The 17,084-nt window shown below is 34.5% G+C and overlaps 1 protein-coding gene across 1 annotated transcript; it reads left to right on the top strand.

The window, feature by feature from the left end:
• Positions 1-2,820: 2,820 nt before the first annotated feature.
• On the top strand, positions 2,821-15,720 carry mier2 (mesoderm induction early response 1, family member 2). The gene is made up of 12 exons (XM_073844446.1): positions 2,821-2,989; positions 3,083-3,208; positions 4,660-4,777; positions 5,423-5,502; positions 6,702-6,771; positions 6,900-7,051; positions 8,851-8,932; positions 9,057-9,151; positions 9,266-9,396; positions 11,274-11,398; positions 11,657-11,777; positions 13,654-15,720. Exons 1-11 carry the CDS (start codon positions 2,825-2,827, stop codon positions 11,734-11,736), a joined length of 1,224 nt encoding a protein of 407 aa, XP_073700547.1. The 5' UTR covers positions 2,821-2,824; the 3' UTR covers positions 11,737-11,777; positions 13,654-15,720.
• The last annotated feature ends 1,364 nt before the right edge of the window (positions 15,721-17,084 follow it).

Below are 17,084 nucleotides of genomic sequence, written 5' to 3' on the forward strand. Positions count from 1 at the left end.
TTTCATATGATGTATAAATCTCAGTTTTGTAAAATTTAACCTTATGACTGGTTTTGTGGTCCAGTGGTCACATATATTAAAATCGAAAAAAGTATTATATTGTTATATTGTATTTTTGATCAAATAAATGCAATCTTCGTGACTTTTTAACCTAAACTTTTGAACGTTACAGTGTAGTATATTTACATATCATGATGATATGAAATGAGACAAAGATGTTTTAAAATATACTAATTATTAATTTCATAACCCATGACAGTTCAACCTGTATTATAACATTATTTATGGATCTTTGACACTGTCATCATCTTTAAGATGTGCTTGTTATATGACTTTATACTAGCCATATCAAAATGTTTACGTAAAGTCAAAACTTCGGCAATTTCATTCATTGTAGATGACTTAAAAATACATTTATATTTTCGAACCCTCAACTCTAAAGTATATTTTGCCCACAAATATTACCGACGGTATCCATTTCTATTCAACAGTGCACATGAAATCCTGTTTTATTAATTTGAGATGGTTTGGTTACTATTATGAGTGTTAGTTAGTCAGAATGTAAGTTCAATAGGAGTTCTACACAACATCCGGGCATTCCACCGCTTGCGCAGAATCGGAATGGCGGAGGTAAGTGAGCTGCGGGGCTTGGGGGAAGAACAACACAACGATTAAATGATTCAGCCGCTCCGGTACACTTTAACAAGCAGCCGCTCATTAACGGACAGCTTAAGACCGGGCCCGTCTGATCGAGCGACTCTGAAAACGCCAAAGATTGACGGTCATTAATAAGGAGGAAGTTAAAATGGGAGCACTCCTCAGCGTTTCGCCACTCTATCTATCTCTACGTCTGTACGCGTTCACGAGCGTTTAATTCGCCAGATCGAGCGCAGTTCGAAACAACGGGAGAGAGACGAGAGCGCTGGTGCTGAAGTGTGTCCCAGGTGCGCACGGAGCGGGACCGATGGCAGGTCTAAAGTTTCAAAACTTCAGATACTGTCACTGCCTCCTCGACTTCCCTAAAACTGTTTCCTTTTCGCACCGGTTCAGAGTCACGGTGCAAATGTTCAGCACTGACTTACAGGAAAGCGCCTGAGTGACTGACTAACTTCAGGAAAGCTCAGTCTCGTCACATACAAATGCGTTTATGATGAGGAGACAGTTAAGAAAAGAGACTTTAAATATGTTTGTGGTGTTTGAAACTCTTTGCTTTGAGCTTAAGACTGTGTTAAGAAATGTTTTCTGAGGCAAACATAGAGAATAACATTACGTTTTTCTGAGGGAGACTTGTTATGTGAAGGGAAAAATGTATTTAGATGTTATCTAGAACGGGTTTAATAGTGGTGAAGGTTAATATCACATTTGAAACTATCAATAACTATGTTTACCTTGGTGCTTTTTGTCTGAGGGCTTATATTCTGAAAGATTTAGTACAGTAGCTTTTGTTCTAGAGACCTTCTGTTGGAATAGTTACTTCGTAACGTTTTGAACATAATTCATGTTGTGACCCAGTCATAAAGGTTATTTTTTTGAAACTGAGATTCAAATCACTGTCCATCTGAAAGCTGAATAAATAAGCTTGCCGTTGATGTGTGGCTTGTCAGGATAGGATAGTATTGGGCTGAGATACGACTATTTGAAAATCTGGAATCTGAGGATGCACAAAAATAAAAATATTGAGAAAAATCGCCTTTAAAGTTGTCCAAAATTACGTTTTGATATATTCGCGGTAGAAAATATACAAAATATCTTCATGGAACATGTTTTTAACTAATATCCTAATGATTTTTGGCCTAAAAATGTATCATTTTGACCCATACAATGTATTTTTGGCTATTGCTACAAATATACCCTTGTTAATTATGACTGGTTTTGTGGTCCAGGGTCACAATTCATGTTCATCAAATGAAATATTTCATGAATTAGTCTAAAAGTATGTGAAAAGTAATTAACAAGACTTCTAACTATGGTATTCTGGTGGAAATTACGGTTGCTGAGGTAAAATTTTGTTAGGATGATGTTTCATAATTGCGTTTCGTGACCTGTGACAAGGTTTACTGAGTAAATACTTCATTTCAGATCTTAAGGAAGTTAGTGAGAAGTTATTGAAAATCATACTGGTTTATTTAGCTTTTTTCCTCTCACAACTTTTAATTACCAGGTGGATATTTTACCTCCATAAATATAGTGCTTTCAAAAGGTCTTAAAGTCACCTTTAAACAGGCTAATGAAGGTCATGGACAGAAAATACATATTTTGATACATTTGCAATTGCGGATAGTGTTTGTTTGTTTTGAAGTTGGACCTCTTTGGTCATTTTCCCTACGCACCTATCAATGTATTTGAGGGTAATTGTTGATTGAACTTTTCCGAATGCCATTTCAACCGGATTTGCCGAAAATGTTTCAAAACCTTTTCTTAAAAGCTTATTTTAGCCATTTCTCCAGCTACTTTTAAATTGAACCAACATTTACAAATGTCATTTTTAGCTGATGTATGAAGTCAGTTCCCCTCGACTTTTTGTCTTCATTTTAAACATTTGCCCTCAGATTCACAGACAAGGCTTAAGCCTAGTCCCAGACTAAAATGTAAGCCTGAGCTGTTTCAAACTCAATCCTAAAGCATATCAGTTCCTTTGTTTTGCGTAAAGATGGACACCAGTCATGTTTTATTCTAAGGCACGTTTAAAAATTCCTAATTGAACTATGGCCTAATCCTGGTTTAGTCTGTCTGTGAAACCAAGGCCTTATTGTTTTAAAATTGTAATTATAATTAAATAAATTTTGATGAAATAATGAGAATTATCTGTGCTTTAGCTGTTCGAATGGGCTCCAAGGACCAACGGATCAGTCGTGTAGACATTTTTCACCAGGGCTATGCGGGGCCGCTGGAGCCCCTTCCCCGGGCAACCACGTTCCTAGAGGAGCAGGACGGGAGCCTGGTGGCCCTGCGGAGACGGGCGATAAAGATGGCAACCAAGTCCCATGCAGTGAGTGGAACAAATTCATCTTTCAATTTCAGATACCTGTTAATGTTGATGAATAAGAGGGAAAACAGAATTGTTTTGATCACCTTTCCACAGGGTGGTGAGATGCCCCTTGAGCAACTGCTGGCACTTTATGGGTACAACATGCCTGATCCTGTCCTGAAACAACAACAGGAGCCGAACGAGCTGGCAGCCAGTCTGCCTGAAATGACACTGGACAAGGTACATTCAAAGTAAAAGCTTACAGTGGATAACAAGTTTTTTTTTTTTAGTTTTTTTTTTTATAAGTTGCAGTTTCAATAGCATAAAACATCAACTTAGTTTCTCATAACCTTAAAATGTGGTTTTATTTCTCACAACTGTGACTTTATTTCTTATTTTATATTTTCCCTCATGAATCTCGTATCTGATTATTACATTATTTGATAATCAAAAGGTGTGGTAACCTTTAAAGAAAAAAGAAGCTCAGGGCAAAAGGCCTTTGTTTAATTTCAAATGTGTAGTGATGTATTAAGTTCAGCTCACGCATAAATCACTATTAAACAAAGCAGCTTTCTGTTGGTCAACTTGGCGAATTTGTGTGAACCCATTGTGAAATCTTTTGCCCTCAAGCGAAATTCCCAATAGCACGGATTCCTATTTGAAATTACACAATATTGTCTACAAATATTCACCGAACTTCAGTAAATGTGACTGACTTATCTATAAAAGTTTTTTCAGTTTTTCTTCTTTTGCTTATCCTCCTCAGTAGAATTTTAAAGGAGAAGTTCACTCCCTCAAATCCTGGTATTTTACTCACTCCTATGTCCAAGATGTTAATGTCTTTCTTTCTTCAGTCACAAAGAAATTAAGTTTTTTGAGGAAAACATTCAAGGAATTTTCTTCAAATAGTGGACTTCAGTGGTGGCCAATGGGTTGAAGGTCCAAATTGCAGTTTCAATGCAGCTTCAAAGGGTTCTACACGATCCCCGCCAAGAAATAAGAGTCTTATCTAGCGAAACGATCAGGCATTTTCTTAAAAAATACAAATTTATATACTTTTTAACCACAAATGCTCATCTTGCATTAGCTCTTCGATGCGCATGCGCGTCTTCACGCCTTACATAAACACGTTGGAAGTCACACACGGTTAGTTCTTTGTCTGTGTGCTCAGGTTCAAAAACTCCAACTTCAAAATCCTTCGACATTGTTGTTTCACCTTTTTTTTTTTTGTAAAGAGTGTTTGACTTTCTTTGCATGTTCGCTTTGCAAACGCTGGGTTGGTACTTCCACCTAAGTCACGCGTGACTACATAATGCTTGAGGTTGCATTTGTGGTTAAAAAGTATATAAATCTTTATTGTTTTAAGAAAATGACCAGTCGTTTCGCTAGATAAGACCCTTGTTCCTCGGCTGGGATTGTGTTGAGCTCTTTAAAGCTGCATTGAAACTGCATTTTGGATCTTCGACCCATTGAAGTCCACTATATGGAGAAAAATCCTGGAATGTTTTCCTCAAAAACATTAATTTCCTTTGGAAAGAAAGAAAGACATGAACATCTTGGATCACATGGGGGTGAGTAAGTGATCAGGGAATCTTTATTCCGGCATTGAAATTCGCCTTTAAAGTGCTCCTTGTAACTTCTTTAGGAAACTACTATATGCCTTATAACTGGAAATTGTTAATGTTTCATAGGTTCAGATAGGTAAAGCTCTACTCTCAGGGGAGGATGTGGACAGCCATTCTTCTGCTGATGACCTCACACTCTCCGTCACGTCCCATTCATCTGACCTCTTGCAATGTCACCTAAGAGGTAAAACGTCAAATTACAATGCCACTTATTTTATTGTACGGTCAACTCCTAAGCAAATATTCTTGTAAGCAATGTCCGTCCTTAGCAGTGCTAGGTGCCTTTTTGTTGTTGTTAAAGCTGATTTGTCCACAATGCACATACATTTGGAACTTAAAGGAATAGTTCATTATTTACCCTCATGTTGTTCCAAACCTGTAAGATCTTTGTTCATCTTCAGAGGACAAATTAACATATTTTTGATGAAATCCGAGAGCTCTCTGACCCATAGACAGCAACCAAACTACCATGTTCAAGGCCCAGAGAGGACATCGACTAAATAGTCCATGTGACATCAGTGGTTTAACCGTAATTTTGTGGAGCCTTGCTGTCTTTGCAGTCAGAAAGGTCTTGGATTTCATCAAAAATATCTTAATTTGTATTCTGAAGATAAACAAAGGTCTTATGGGTTTGCAATGACATGAGGGTGAGTAATTAATGACAGAATTTTCATTTTGAACTATTGGGTGAACTATCCCTTTAATCATATTTGTCTGTTATATATCTTGCTGGCAACATAAGACATTTTCTATGAAAAAAAAAAAAAATCTATTTTCTGTTTTCAAAAAGGTTTAGGGTTTACTCTCAAACGATTCTTTACTTTACCAGGTGATGACAAAGACACTTCAGTCAGCTGCTCCGAAGATGACTCAGAAAGCACCTCTAACCCCTCCAGTGATGGCCGCAAGGTAAAGAAAAGATTTATGTTATAGTTTACTGTTTATATTTTATTTCAGCTTTAATTCAGTTACGATTTTTTTTTTGCATCTTGTCACTGCTTTTTTAGATTGATTTATTAAATATAGTTTAATACAGTTCTATTTTTTCTAAGTTTGACAAGTTACACCTTATTAATAATTAAATATATGTGGCTTTATATATAGGGCTATATATGTACACAAACAGTAAAGTTTTTGAATGGTAAGCTTTTTAATGTTTTTTAATGAAGTGTTTTCTGCTCACTAAGCCTGAATTTACTTAGTTTTTCTTAGGTTTGTTTGATGAATAGAAAGTTCAGAAGAACAGCATTTATCTGAAATAAATAACACTATAAATATCTTTATCAAATAAAAGTATTAATTTCTAAAATGTGTACTAAAAATGTACTTAACCGTTTTAAATATTGATAATCATAATAACAATGAAACGTTTCAGCATATTAGAATTTTAGAATATTATAATATAATATTAGAATATTAGATGTCTGAAGGATCATGTGACAAAAGACTGGAGTAATGATGCAAAAAAAATTACAAAAAACTTTGATCACAGGAATAAATTTGATTTTAAAATATATTCAAATAGCAGTGTTTTTAAGTAGTAAAATATTTACAAAATAGTACTGCTTTTGCTGTATTTTGGATCAAATAAATGCAGACTTGGTGAGCAGAGGAGAATTGTTAAAAAAAACATTAAAAACCTTAGTATTCAAAAACTTTTGACTGGTAGTGTTTTAGGAAATTATAATGGTCCAAGAATATAGCCCAGTGGGACCTCATAGTTAAAAGTTAAATACATTTTCAAAGATTTAATGCTGAAAAATACTATTTTTGGGTTTTTTAATTCATATTTTTATTCAGCACATATGTTTTTATTTGATCTAAGTTTAGTACTTGTATAAATCACCGTTGAGCATATTAGAATGAAGGATCAGATGACGCTGAAGACGGGAGTAATGGCTGCTTTGTCATCACAGTAATAAATTACATTTCTATTACATTTATAAATCTATTATTCATAAATCCATTATTTTAGATATTTTACAGTATTACTATTGTTAGTGTGTCAGTAAAATAGAATTTGTATTTATTTTTTAATGCTTTTAAAATGTTAACTTAATGTTAAAAAACACTGTAGTAATGCTTTTGTGATTCGATTTGATTATCAGGACATCATGGTGGGCCCCCAGTATCAGGCTATAATTCCTTCTCTCTGTACACACACTTTTTATGAAAGAGGTGAGTGTCTTCTCTTGTCTGGTGTCTTATACGCAGGCTCCAGGGATGTGGTTTCAGTGGTCTGTTTTGCATAACCCAACTGCCGAGTCCCCCAGCACCCACACCTGTTTTGTTACTGTTATCCCCAGCCTATGAAAATGAGGACCAGTTATTGTGGACCCCAGATGCGTTGTCCAGTCTGGCTGTAGAGAAGTTTTTGCTTGAAGTCCAGAGAAAAGGAAGTGACGATGGACCTACAAACACTTTGACCACAGGGGATATAGTCAAAGACAATGAGCAGGTTGGGTTGAACCTCACGGATGCAACACTTGTTTTTTCTTACAAATGTTATTTTTGTATTATATATTGATGTATTTATGTTATATTTATATTATATTATATTTTATTTACTAATTTATTATTTTATTTTATTTATTAATTTAAAGTATGGGGTTCTGTCCTTGGACATATATAATTTTAAATACAGTCAAGCCTGAAATTATTCATACCCCTGGCAAATTCTGACTTAAAAGTTACTTTTATTCAACCAGCAAGTTTTTTTTTTAATTAGAAATGACATAGACGTCTCCCAGAAAATAATAATATGTTGTACAAGAGGCATCATTGTGGAAATCAATGTTCAGTAATCAATAGAAAAGCCTTTATTGGCTATTACAGCAATCAAACACTTCCTATAATTGCTGGCCAGCTTTTTGCATCTTTAGCGATGAGCTCCAACTCTTTCAGGTTGGAGGGTCTCCTTGCCATCACCCTGATCTTTAGCTCCCTCCACAGATTCTCAATTGGATTTAAGTCAGGACTCTGGCTGGGCCACTGCAAAACGTTAATGTTTTTGTCTGCTAACCACTTCTTCACCACTTTTGCTGTGTGTTTTGGGTCGTTGTCGTGCTGAAATGTCCACTGGTGCCCAAGGCCAAGTTTCTCTGCAGACTGCCTAAGAATTTTGATGTATTGCTCCTTTTTCATGGTGCCGTTTACTGTGATTAGTTTCCCTGGTTCACCAGCTGAAAAACACCCCCAAAACATTAGGTTCCCACCACCATGTTTGACAGTGGGGATGGTGTTCTTAGGGTTGAAGGCTTCTCCTTTTTTATGCCAAATGAAGGCTACATCATTGTGGTCAAACAATTCAATTTTTGTTTCATTTTACCATAAAACAGAAGTCTTCTTCTTTGTCCAGATGAGCATTTGCAAAGGCCAAGCAGGCTTTTGTGTGCCTTATCTGGAGAAGTGGTTTCCTCCTTGGTCTGCATCTGTGGAACCCAGTGGTGTGCAGTGTCCGTTGGACTGTCTGCCTTGAGATGTTGCCACCAGCAGAGCCCAGATTCATCAGGATGGCCTTGGTGGTGATCCTTGGATTCTTTTTTACCTCTCTCACTATCCTCCTGGCCAACACAGGTGTCACTTTTGGCTTTCGACCACGTCCTCTGAGATTTTTCACAGTGCGGAACGTTTTGTATTTTTTAATAATGCTTTGCACTGTAGCCACTAGAACTTCAAAACATTTAGATATGGTCTTATAGCCCTTTCCTGACTTGTGAGCAGCCACAATGCGCAGCCGCAGGTCCTCGGTGAGCTCGTTTGTCTTAGCCATGACTGTCCACAAACCAACAGCAGAGAGCTTCTGTTTTTCACCTGTTGAGTTGATTAAAACAGCTGTTCCCAATGAATCAGGGTAATTAGGATGCTTTAGAACAGCTTGGACTATTTGGAATGGTATAGAACTTTGGATTTTCCCATAGACTGTGACAGTTTGCAGAGGGTATGAATAATTTTGGACATGCCACTTTTTGTTCAAATGTAAATAAAAGCTGAGAAATATTTTTTTCCACAATGATGCCTCTTGTACATCGTCTTATCTTTTGGGAGAAGCCTGTGTCATTTCCGATCAAAAAAAAAAACTTGCTGGTTGAATAAAAGAAAGTTTAAGTCAGAATTTGCCAGGGGTATGAATAATTTCGGGCTTGACTGTATATAGTGGTCTCATTCTTTTGTACCTCACTATAACTTTTTGTCTTTAGTGGTTCATGTTTGATCTTTCAGTGGTTGAATTTACTCTTTCATTCATCTCTTTTGTAGGCTCTGTATGAACTAGTGAAATGCAACTTCAATGCAGAAGAGGCACTAAGAAGATATCGCTTTAATGTCAAGATTTTCAATGGTAAGACCTCTGTATTTGTCTCTCTTTCTGTTATTGTCTTTCTCAAACCTTAAAAAATTAAACCCATGCATCCAACTCCCAGTATGTATAGCAGGTTAATTTCATTGTAAAAAAAATGTTCCAGAAGAGCTTTGTGGCTGGAGTGAAGAAGAGTGTCGTAACTTTGAGTATGGTTACCGTGCCCATGGGAAGAACTTCAACCTCATACAAGCCAACAAGGTGAACTAGATCTTAACAAGTTTTCTTATAACATACATTGTTTTCCAGTAGTGGGACATTTTGAGAAATGAGAGTCCCTTAATGTGTTGGTCGCTTTTATTTGCCCTCACCCAGGTCCGCACGCGCTCAGTAGGCGAGTGTGTAGAGTACTACTACATGTGGAAGAAATCAGAGCGGCATGAGTATTTCACACAGCAGGCCACCAAGCTGGGTCGGAAAAAGTGCAATCTGCCATCTGGCAACACGTAAGTGTGGTGTTTTTTTTGCTTTGGTTTGGCGTAGCAAAACGATTAGTCGCGAATTAATCGATTCAAAATAAAAGTTTGTTTACATGCTATATGTGTGTGTACTGTGTATATTTATTATGTGTATATATAAATACAAACACATATCAAAAGTTTGGGATCAGTAAGATTTGTAAAGTTTTTAATGCTCATCAAGGCTGTTTATTCGATGTAATATCATGAAAGATTAATTACGATGTAAAATAATGTTCTTCTATTTAAATGCACATTAAAAATCGAATTTATTTCTGTGATCAAAGCTGAATTTTCAGCATCATTACTCCAGTATTTGTGTCACATGATCCTTCTAAATCTTTCTAAAATGCTGATTTATTATCAGTGCTTTAAACAGTTGTGTTGCTATATATTTTTTTGGAACCTCTGATACATTTTTCAGGATTCTTTGAATAAAAAGTTAAAAAGCGTTTATTTAAAATAGAAATCTTATCTAACAATATACAACACTGTTCGAAAGTTTGGAGTCAGTTTTTTTTTTTTTAAGAAAGTATTACTTTATTCAGCAAGGATGTGTTAAATTGATAAAAAGTGATAGTAAAAAACTTACATTGTTGGAGAAGATTTATATTTTAAATAAATGCTTTTTTTTTTTTTTTTGGCAGCACAGCAGTTGCCAGCATAGATCATTCTAAAAATAAATCAGCATATTAGATTGATTTCTGACTTTATTTTCACTTTTTTTCAAATAAATGCAATTTTGATCTTCTTTTGATGACTTCTTTAAGAAACATTACAAGTCTTACTGATCCCAAACTTATGAAGGGCAATGTATATATTAAGGAAAAATATGTTAGATTTATATGTGAAATATTTATATTTACATATAAATTATATACAAGCGTTTACATACAAATAAATACAACACATAATAAATATACAAAGTACACACACACATAGTATGTAAACATAAACTTTTATGTAGTCGAATAATTATTTGAATTTAATCGAATAATCGCGACTAATCACTTTTACGATTTTTTTTTTTGTTTTTTTTTTTTGTTCCCTGAAATTATTGGCAATTAATCATGATTAATTCCACCGAACAAAGTTTTTAAAAATACTTTTATATTGCAATAATTTCACATTCAATCTTCAAATTATTGTAGAACGATAGAATACAGTATTTTTTTTATATTTGTTGCATATTTTTTATGACTGAAAGTGAGTTTCACATTAATTAGTCTTAAAAAGTAACATATTTTAAGTGAACTTAAAACAATCTTCACATAAAACCATTATTTACCTTACATTTTTTCTGAAATTAATCGTGATTAATCTGCCATCTAACATTAAAGTTTTTAAATATACTTTTATATTGCAATAATTTCACATTTAATCTTCAAATTAATTTAGAAACAACATAAAGTCAGTATATTTTTAATATTTGTTACATATTTTTATGACTGAAGGCGAGTATCACATTTATTAGACTTTAAAAAATAACTTATTTTAAGTGAACTTAAAACAATCTTCACATAAACAAATTATTTACAAGTGCCCTTTAGCAAGTAGAAAATATACAGAAATTGAATAAAGTTATCAAACACTAAATACTATATGAAATATAGATGAATCCTTAAAGCTACAAGAGGTATTGATTTCCTCTTTTTTTTCTTTTGTTCTTTGATTATTAGCTTATTTGGCTGCTATAACTTTAAGACCTGCCGCTGCTGAACGTGACGCAGGTCTGGCACGCATATTGTTAATGCCGTTTAAATGAAAAAAATTAATTGCCTGCGTTAACACGCTAATTTCGACAGCACTAGTTTGAACTTTTTTTAAAATAATGATCTAATGATGCTTAAATGTATGTCTCTTAGAGAGGATGCTGAGCCAGATGGAGATACTGGTGATGTGGAAGGTGCCACACAAGGTTTGTCAAGTAGGTCTTCCATTCAACTCCAAGCTCCATTGCCAAATGCAGTCATGGAGCTGGATAAACAAGGTACTCTTCACTAGCTACCCCTCCACATGCATATGAGTTCATTAAAACCTTCCATTGGTACCAGTTTTTTATTTTCGACCAGCTTCTTCATTTCTCATTTGTTTATGTCCAACATAAATGCATTTTTTTCTTGATTTTGGGCTGGATGGTCAATGAGTTATGATTTGTTTGATTGTTGTTTTCCATCTGCCAGCATTTTTCCCATTGTGTTTGTGTTCTTTTATGTTCCGCTGCCTTTCATTTGGTCGTACGATCCAGAGGACAGCCTGAATTGCGCAGCTCAGTTTCACGGTCGCCCACGACGGAAACGCACGCCGCGCTTCCTATTAAAGCCCTGAGCCTCCTGCTCACTGACAGCATAAAACTGACAGACAAACAGGTAAAAACAGAAATATAGATGTGCCAGGAAATAGATCGATCTAGTTATGCAGTACATTTTCATGCCCATATATGTTTTCATATCCAACCTTTTCTTTATCATGGAAGTAATATGAGTGAGACTTCCGGTTCATATAGGGAAATAACAAGAAGAATAACAACGTGCTGTACTACAAACCAGTGTTCATAATTAAGATAATACATTAAAATAACATGGTAGGACACACCAGTTTGCAATATCAAGCAGCAGAACCAGCTGTTTTGTGCAGCTCAAAATAGCTGGATACGGATGAAACCGGAAGCCAGACCCATAAACAATGGGTCATTACAACTGGCCACACCCACTCATACGGGAAGAAAAAGGTGGATAATGAATGAAATATTTTATTAGTTATATTTATATTTAATAGTTATATTTTATCACAGTATCTCCAGTAGTAAATAGGTAATTTTAAAATAATTGTAATAATAATAATTGTAAAATAATTATTTAAAATAATCGTATCACACATTTTTGGGGAGAATTTTTACATTTTGTATTATTTTATGTTTTCCTTTGTCTTCAATGTCTTGTTCCATCCTGTTACAGAAAATCACAGAAAATCACAATACAGTTTAAAAACATATCTTTTGGTATTTGTTTACAGTAGTGTTTTTTTAGTATTATTTACAGTATTTACAATTATAGAATTGTACAATATTTTAAAACTGTTTTTATTTTAATAGTTTTAGTTTTTTTTGTGTATGTGTCTTTTATTTAAAATATTTCTATTTAATCTGTTTCAGTTTATGATTTAGGAATTAGTACTTCAGCTTAAAATTAACTATAATTAATTATTTGCATCAAGAAATTATAACAGGAATAATTATAATATAAACATTTTTTTAATGTAATTAAGTTTTTCCATCTATACTATTTATATCTTTTCTTATAGCTTTATTTCAGTTAACAAAACATAATAATTTAAGCTTTAGTTAACAACATCACTAGTATAGTATCAAAAATTAGTGGTATAAAAAAATAAAAAGATAGTTATGTATACTGCTGTTCAAAAGTTTCAGATCAGTAAGATTATCTTATTAGTGTTTTTTTTTAATGGAATCTCATCTGTTCATCAAGACTGTATTTATTTAATAAAAATACAGAAAAAAAACTGTAATATTGTTAAATATTATTGCAATTTTAAATTTTTTTTTTCCTATTTTAATATACTTTAAATATAATTTATTTCTATAACGCAGTGCTGAATTTCACCAGCCATTACTCAGTCTTCAGTGTCACGTGATCCAGTTTAATATGCTGATTTATTGTCAATGTTGGAAAACGCTGTGCTGCTTAATTTTTTTGGAACCTGTGATACTTTTTTCTTTGATGAATAAAAAGTTAAAAAGAACAGCATTTATTCGAAATAGAAATCTTTTCTAACAATGTAAGTATTTACATATATATATATATATATATGTATATGTAAGAAAAAATAAACTGACCACAGACTTTTAAATAGTAGTGTATATTGTACATATCTATTTTGTATACACACTTTTTATTTATCAAAAATTCCTGAAAAAAGTATCACAGGTTCCAAAAATTCCAGGTTCCAACATTGAGCATCATATATCATATCAGCATATTAGTATGATTTTTGAAGAATCATGTGACACTGAAGACTGGAGTAATGATACTAAGAATTCAGCTTTTCTTCACAGGAATAAATATTTTAAAGTATATTCAATTAGAAAATGACCCAAAAACTACAATAATCAACCGAGTGGAACCTTAAAAAGGTTCTCACCAAAGTACAACAGAAACTCAAACATCTTTTAGTTTTCCCTCAAACATTTAACCACATTTTCTTCATTCCTGTTCATTCTTCCAGGTTCTGAGCGAAACAATGGAGAGATGGAACTATGCGCAGGATCTTGCTCTAGCCCACAGGGCCAGCAGTCGTTCAGCCAATTTTCGCTTCTCCCACCAGCGCTCCAGACATCAGACGTGGCCTCTCCGTCCACCCAGCTTTACCTTTCCTCTCTCCCCTGTAGCCACTCCGTCCCTTCTTCTCAGCCAGCCTCAGGGCTCCATGGAGCAGGTTTTTACCAACTACAACTAGGGTCTTTTCCTGAAGATCCTGCACCTGCTTGCTCAGAGAACGTTGCCTCAAAAAGGCTTCAGATTGATTTTTCTTCACCTTCCTCGTCTGTTCCATCCATCCCAGATTTTGGGTTAATTAGTAGCCTCTTATGCCCACCTTCCTCCATCAGCTCAACACCCATCCAAAATAGTGACTCAGCCTTTCACATAAGGAAAACATTCCAGATCTAAGCAAACATGACGACTGTCATTCACCAGGAAATTGCAGTTGTCGCTTTTCAGGCTACGTAACGTTCTGTCTTCGTTTACTCGCCCTCATGTTGTTCTCAAGTTTCTTCTGAGGAACACAAAAAAATAAAATCTCGAAAAATGAAAGTCAACAGGGTCCTAAAAATGCATAATGTAGCATAAAAGTAATCCAAAAGTTCAGATCTTGAAAATGTCCCCATTGACTGAAAAAATATGTTTTTGAGTTCTGCAGAAGAAAGTAGGTCATACAGGTTTGGAACGACATGAGAGTGAGTAAATGATGACAGAATTGACATTTTTGCTGAACGATCCGTTTAATCAAGGAATGTGTTCATAATATTAAATTTGTGTTGTCTTTTAAACTACTTAACTAGTAACTGGGTGTTTTAGGGAGCTGGTTGTTTCTCTCAGACTACTACATGCAATGAAAGTCGTTTTAACTACCAATTTTTAAGCTTCTTTGGAAATACGAGATGATCATTTGCTCTCACTAAGACTCATTTTCAGTAACTGTTAAGTAAGCGCTTGTACAGTAAGTTTTCATTGCAAACTTTCATTGCATGTAGTTCTTATAAACTTTTTTTAAATCACCTATTTCTGTTTGTTAAAAGAATAGTTCATCCAAAAATGAAAACTAAAAATGTACTCAACCTTCAGGCCATCCAAGATGTGGATGAATGGGTGTGAATGGGTGCCGTCGGAGTCCAAACAGCTGAAACAAAAAAAACATCACAACAATTCATAAGTAATCCACACCACTCCAGTAACAATTGACGTGTCATGAAATGGAAAACTGTGTGTTTGTGAGAAAAACTCATTATGACGGCACCCATTCACTGCAGAGGATCTATTGGTGAGCAAGTAATTCTAAATTTCTCCAAATCTGTTCTGATGAAGAGACAAACTCCTCTACATCTTGGATGCCCTGAGGGTTGAGTAAATTGTAAGTAAATTTTCATTTTAGGTTGAACTATTAATGTGTTACTTGCGAAGAAGATATCATCAAGTGAACTACTAATGCAGTGGCTTTGTTCTGTTGTTTGTTGCGATACCCTTTTTTGGGATTCTAGCTTCCCGCCGTAGGTTTTCTTTGTGCAATAAAAAAAACACAAGTTCCTCAGGGGCTCCGATCGTTTCCCTCTCGGTCTGGTCCGTCAGTACTTCAGTACTAAGTGTTGAAGAGGGTTTTTGAATGGTTTTTGAAAATACGCTCCACATGCGCTTCGCCAACAAATGTAACCCTGATGTAAGTGGCGGATTCACTGCATTAAGTTTCTCAGGTTTTGCAGCCAGTTTGGGCTGCGTGAAGCCACAACCTGTCAGCCCCACCATTCTACCCACAATCCTTCGCTATCTAGTTTATACTGGCAACGTCAGATTTAGTGTAGTACCTCATTTGTGACTGGACTTCTGTTCATGTATCATTGTCATCATCCATATCCCTGTACGCTTCAGTGTGTTTTCTAATTGTTTAGTCTGCTTTAACTTTTGTCTATAGTTTACACAAGGTTCAGAAGATACGAAAGGGAGACAAACACTGCCTTGGCTTATTTTACTTTTTTTTTTAAAGCAATTTATGTATTACTGCTCCTGTTATATTGATTTATTGTCCCTGTTATTATATTTTGTAAATAATAATAAAAAAAATGAAAATGAACTCAAACCAGGCTGACCTATCAGTATTTTTCATAATTAATTTACACTATCATTAAAAAGTTTGAGGCCCTTTTGAAATTATTTTATTCAGCGAGAAAGTGTTAAACATTTAAATGGAAAATGGTTCTTTAAAATCATAATGATATTAAAAAAATATTAGTTTAAATTGTATTTTTTAATTAAATAAATGCATCTTTGGTGAGCATAAGATTTCAAAAACATTAATAAATCTTACCAACCCCAAACTTTTGAACCATAGTCTATATACAGTATAATTTAATATATTAAGTTTAATTTAGTAACTTTTGAATATAACTTATTTAAGATTGAATATTATCTCATGTGGTCTCTTTTCCATTAAGTCGTAATAAACATTGACGTCACATCTCAATATTGTTTTTTATTTGTAATTACATTATTCATTGATGTAAATCTACGTTAACTTCTTAAAGAGATAGTACACCCAGAACTTAGTCATTATTTACACGGTTGTTACATACCTGATTCCTGAATGAGTTTCTTTCTTCTGTTGAACGTAAAAGAAGATATTCTGAAGAATGTGGGTAACCATACAGTTTCCGTAGTTCTGAAAAAAAAAGTTATTTGGAATCAGAAACTGCTCGTCAGAATATATTCTTTTGTGTTAAGCAGAAAAAAGAAATTCGTACAGGTTTGAAACAACTTGAGGGTGAGTAAATGATAACGGAATTGTCATTTTTGGGTGAACTATCGCTTTAATAAAGTCATTTAGTATTGTCAACATCTTTTTTGAACTCTTGTAGTAGTGTATTGTGTCCACTAGAGGGCAGATTAACATACAAAAGTCAAGCAAGAGAAGAAAGAAGCTGAACAGAGGCACAAGCTTCAGTATAATCCGTATATTCAAGACCAGATATAAGAAACATTTGTATTTCTAATGAAAAGTAATCCGTCGTTACCTTCAGTGGCGTTACATCTTAGTAGAATACAACAACCAGCGTTACTTTTTTTTAAACTAGCATCATTTGGATGTTACATCTATGAAGCATTTGGAAATTAAAACATCCAGTAAAACCAAAACGCCTTTTGAGGTTTTTTAACAGCCGTAAAGTAACGCTTCCACGTAGTAACGGTCTTTCTGTTTGGTATATGTTACTTTTTCCAAACATGTGTTAGCTGGGCGAGCTATATATGGGATGTGGCGATGTTCACACGTTTTAAATAGGTAGGTGTTACCCTAACTTCCAAATTGTAAAAGCACATTATGTTGTGTAATTTATCATATTCTCAGAGGTGTGTTCAAGCCGTCAGCTAAAAATGTTGACGATGAATTTA

Source organism: Garra rufa, chromosome 7, assembly GCF_049309525.1.
Source record: "Garra rufa chromosome 7, GarRuf1.0, whole genome shotgun sequence".
NCBI classification, from domain to species: domain Eukaryota; kingdom Metazoa; phylum Chordata; class Actinopteri; order Cypriniformes; family Cyprinidae; genus Garra; species Garra rufa.

Coding starts and splice junctions, on each gene's coding strand:
- mier2 (XM_073844446.1), top strand. CDS start 2,825: ATGGGCTCCAAGGACCAACGGATCAGTCGTGTAGACATTTTTCACCAG. Junction 4,778..5,422: donor CTTGCAATGTCACCTAAGAG/GTAAAACGTCAA, acceptor TTACTTTACCAG/GTGATGACAAAGACACTTCA. Junction 6,772..6,899: donor ACACACTTTTTATGAAAGAG/GTGAGTGTCTTC, acceptor TGTTATCCCCAG/CCTATGAAAATGAGGACCAG.